This window comes from Austrofundulus limnaeus, unplaced genomic scaffold, assembly GCF_001266775.1.
Source record: "Austrofundulus limnaeus strain Quisiro unplaced genomic scaffold, Austrofundulus_limnaeus-1.0 Scaffold142, whole genome shotgun sequence".
NCBI lineage: Eukaryota > Metazoa > Chordata > Actinopteri > Cyprinodontiformes > Rivulidae > Austrofundulus > Austrofundulus limnaeus.
This window is the reverse complement of record NW_013952544.1, coordinates 246,710-249,971: the sequence shown is the minus strand read 5'-3', so window position 1 is coordinate 249,971 and position 3,262 is coordinate 246,710. Positions and strand designations below refer to the sequence as shown.

General features: G+C 34.9%; 1 protein-coding gene across 1 annotated transcript in view; it reads left to right on the top strand.

Moving 5' to 3' along the window:
* Positions 1–2,525, top strand: part of LOC106522987 (antigen WC1.1) — a 40,551-nt gene extending 38,026 nt beyond the window's left edge. The window contains exons 15-19 of the mRNA XM_014016264.1: positions 668–802; positions 1,394–1,549; positions 1,829–1,918; positions 2,084–2,236; positions 2,338–2,525. Of these exons, the coding sequence (XP_013871718.1) occupies positions 668–802; positions 1,394–1,549; positions 1,829–1,918; positions 2,084–2,236; positions 2,338–2,525 (722 nt within the window). The remainder of the gene's footprint in view (positions 1–667; positions 803–1,393; positions 1,550–1,828; positions 1,919–2,083; positions 2,237–2,337) is intronic.
* Positions 2,526–3,262: the final 737 nt, after the last annotated feature.

Genomic DNA, 3,262 nt, shown 5'->3' with positions numbered 1-3,262 from the left:
GTAAAAGTACTTTTAATTGTAATTTAACTTTCCCATTTATTTGGAGCAGTATTATGACTTTTACTTATTATTTCAAGTACTTTAATGACCTCTGTATAAAGGCTCCTATGAGGTATAGTGTAAAATATTAGTTTGCTAAACTTACTAATGACTTTTTTCTCTGTCACTGTTTGCATTTTTCCACGTCTCTAATATAAACAGAAGATAAAAGTTTGTTAGCAGAAGCAAAAGAAAGGCTTTATTTAAAAAAAAACATCAACATCCATYGATACCACCCACACTCTATGGACAGGAAGTCATTTACTTATTTATTAAACAAAATTTTATTTATTCTAAATTAGCATGAAGCTATTTTAACCACACATGGAGTCATTTGCAAAAATGTTTAGCAGCATCTGGCCAAGCCACAGTTAGCTTAGCATAAAACCAAAGTTGGAAACACTTTAATTACATTATATATTATATATGGTAATATGTAATGTATAAAACTGATCATGTCACTTTTATAAAAGTGTGTTTTCTGTAAATAACTGTTACTTACTTTTTAGGAGCATGTTATAATTTTGTTTTTGCTTATTCTGTTTTATTTCTTTTTAATTTATCGAAGCTGATCAACCTTATTTAGGAAATTGTTTTTATCATTTCTTTTTATATCTTTGTTTTACAGACAGCGTCTCGTTCAGCATGACAGGAAACTGCAATGGTTACATCATGATCAATTATCAAAACAGGCAGGAAAACTTGTGCAAAGCAAACGTTTCCGAGGAACTATTGAGCAACGTGTGTGGAGACAACGACTGTGGTGCTTTAAAAACAAAACAAAACAAGCAAAAGACTTCGGTAAGTTATTATTTGTATTACTCAACTTTGGATAACTGTAAGTATTTGGATAATTTGTAAAKTTAAATGCTATGATACATTAAATTTTTAAATTATGATATTCATCAAACTTAAAAAAACAAGTTCTTTAAACTTTTCATGGCAGCTATGTTGCATGAAAAAGTTACAAATACTTGTGTAAGTGCTTGATACAAGAAGTTTTTCTTCTGCTTTACTTAGTTTTTAACTTTCATGGATGCATTTTTTTCTTTTGCTTGTGTTTAAATGTAATATAAAATTTGACATTTCTTAAAGAGTAATACTCTGAGTCTGCATTGCCCGAGTACTTACAAAAATATGAGGTACTGCGTCGCAAGAGAGTCGTCGACTTGTGATGCTCAGTCCAATCTTCACATCGAATGTGCAAGTAACTAAAACTTTCAGTACATTTTCAACATATTRGTTCTTTTGTGTAAAAAAAAATACTGTAATTCATTAATATTTGAACAATTTGTGGACGAACAAAATAAAATCAAGTAATTGTCCAGTTTTACTTTTCTGTTTTTCACCTCAGAGTCTGTTCAGCCCACTACCCCACCTCCACCAGCGAAGCCGATAAAACCAGTTCCCATCCTCGTAGGAGTGGGAATCTTCCTCATCCTGGTCATCTTGATTGTGATTTTCATTCGATACCGCATTATCAGGAGAAACCGAAAAGCCAGAGTGGCATGTGAGTATTTATGTGAATATTTCTAATTAAATAAAAACTAATAATAAGCTTTGATTTGAATTAATTTCATTTGGAAAAGTTTATCATAGCTGCAAGCTGGATCATTTCTTGATTGTTAAAAAATGCGTTGAAGCGTTTTTGCCTCTAGGGGGCAGGTTTCAATCAGTCAGAGTTGGGTTTTGACTGTTTTGCAGGCTCTTATGCTCCAGATGAAACACTATAAAACAGATGCTATCGAACGGTTTTGTTTAATTTAATCTAATTTTGTCTTTTGTTTAGCAAATATGCTGCCAGAGCAAGAAGGCGAGTGGGATAGTGGGGAGTACGATGATGTGGACAAATCAGATGAACCTGAAGATTWCAGTCAAGGCAAGGAGTTTCAAAACATCAGTTATTCTGTTTTAAATTGTTTTCCCTAATCTTTAAACAAGATCTTAAGAAATTTTAACAAATGATGAACTGTATTTGTACGTTTTCACTATGTAAGGTCTGTTTTTCTCGGATGTTAAATGACCGTTGCTGTTTTTGGTGCAGGATTCAAATCAGAGTCTGAAATTAAAAACGAGAACGATGTAGAAAGCAACGCCTCTCTCAGTTACGACGATGTCGATGAGGTGGCTGAGACTCGGCCTCTCACTTCTCCGGGATCCACAGACGCTCCCTCAAAGAACAAAGTTCCTATCCTCAGTGATGGAAAGTTTTGAACCGACTTCAATCCCATCTTTTTTTTTACACGTTAGAACTATCTGCATTCAAAAGACTAACTGAAATGAAACTGTTTCCAACAGATGGCGTGACCTACGAGGTGGACGGCTCGGAGGAGAATTATGACGACATTGATGCCAGCTCTGAGGCCGCGCGGACCAGGGCTGAAGTCCACGACGGGCCCGAAACCACACAAAAAACAGATGCAGCTGCGCCTCAAGAGTCGGTGCAGAAAGACGAAGATTACCTCGTGCCCGGACAAGATGGGTGAGCCGGTCTTGGGTTGGAATTCTGTGCAAAATAAAAAGGCGTGGAGAGTTGGATGAAATCAAAATCTGTCATGCGGACTGAAAGAAAACAAAACTTTTAAAAGCTTTTTATTTTATAATGTAATAAATGTATTTTATTTGGTATTTAATATAGTGTATAAACAGTGCAGAAACAAAGTGAAACTAGAACTGCAAAGCAGTTGTGACCGGGATCCAAGCTGCTTTATGCTTGGCCCATGTCGTCCCCAGCACCTTGTTTACTTGTGCACCACAAAGTTGTAGAATGAGGCACTTGTGAATGGGGTCTACTTGAGGACTTAATTTGTTAAATTGATTTTGGTCTCTAAAAATATGTCACTCCATGTCCATATGTCCTCTGTTGTCTTTTTTTTTTTTGACTTTTTACTGGCAGCTGACATAAAAATATGTACAACATGTTGCCTTCAGGCCCAGGCTGCCCTTGCAAAAGAGATCTATGATCTCAATTGGATTTGCTTTGTTAAATAATAGTAAATAAAATTAAAATAGATAAAGAGCTGCATTATTAAAGGGGCAGTATTGTGTATTTTCCAATCACACATTTAAGACAATCATGGAACATTTTACACATGTTCAGCTATAATAAAATAAGCTAAGCTCAGTTTATTTTGCAGTAGGCCACATTGTTTATTGATAAGATTTATGTTATTGTATTATATTATCAGTCAGTTATTGTTTTAAGTGGGGTGGTTTAAAACTT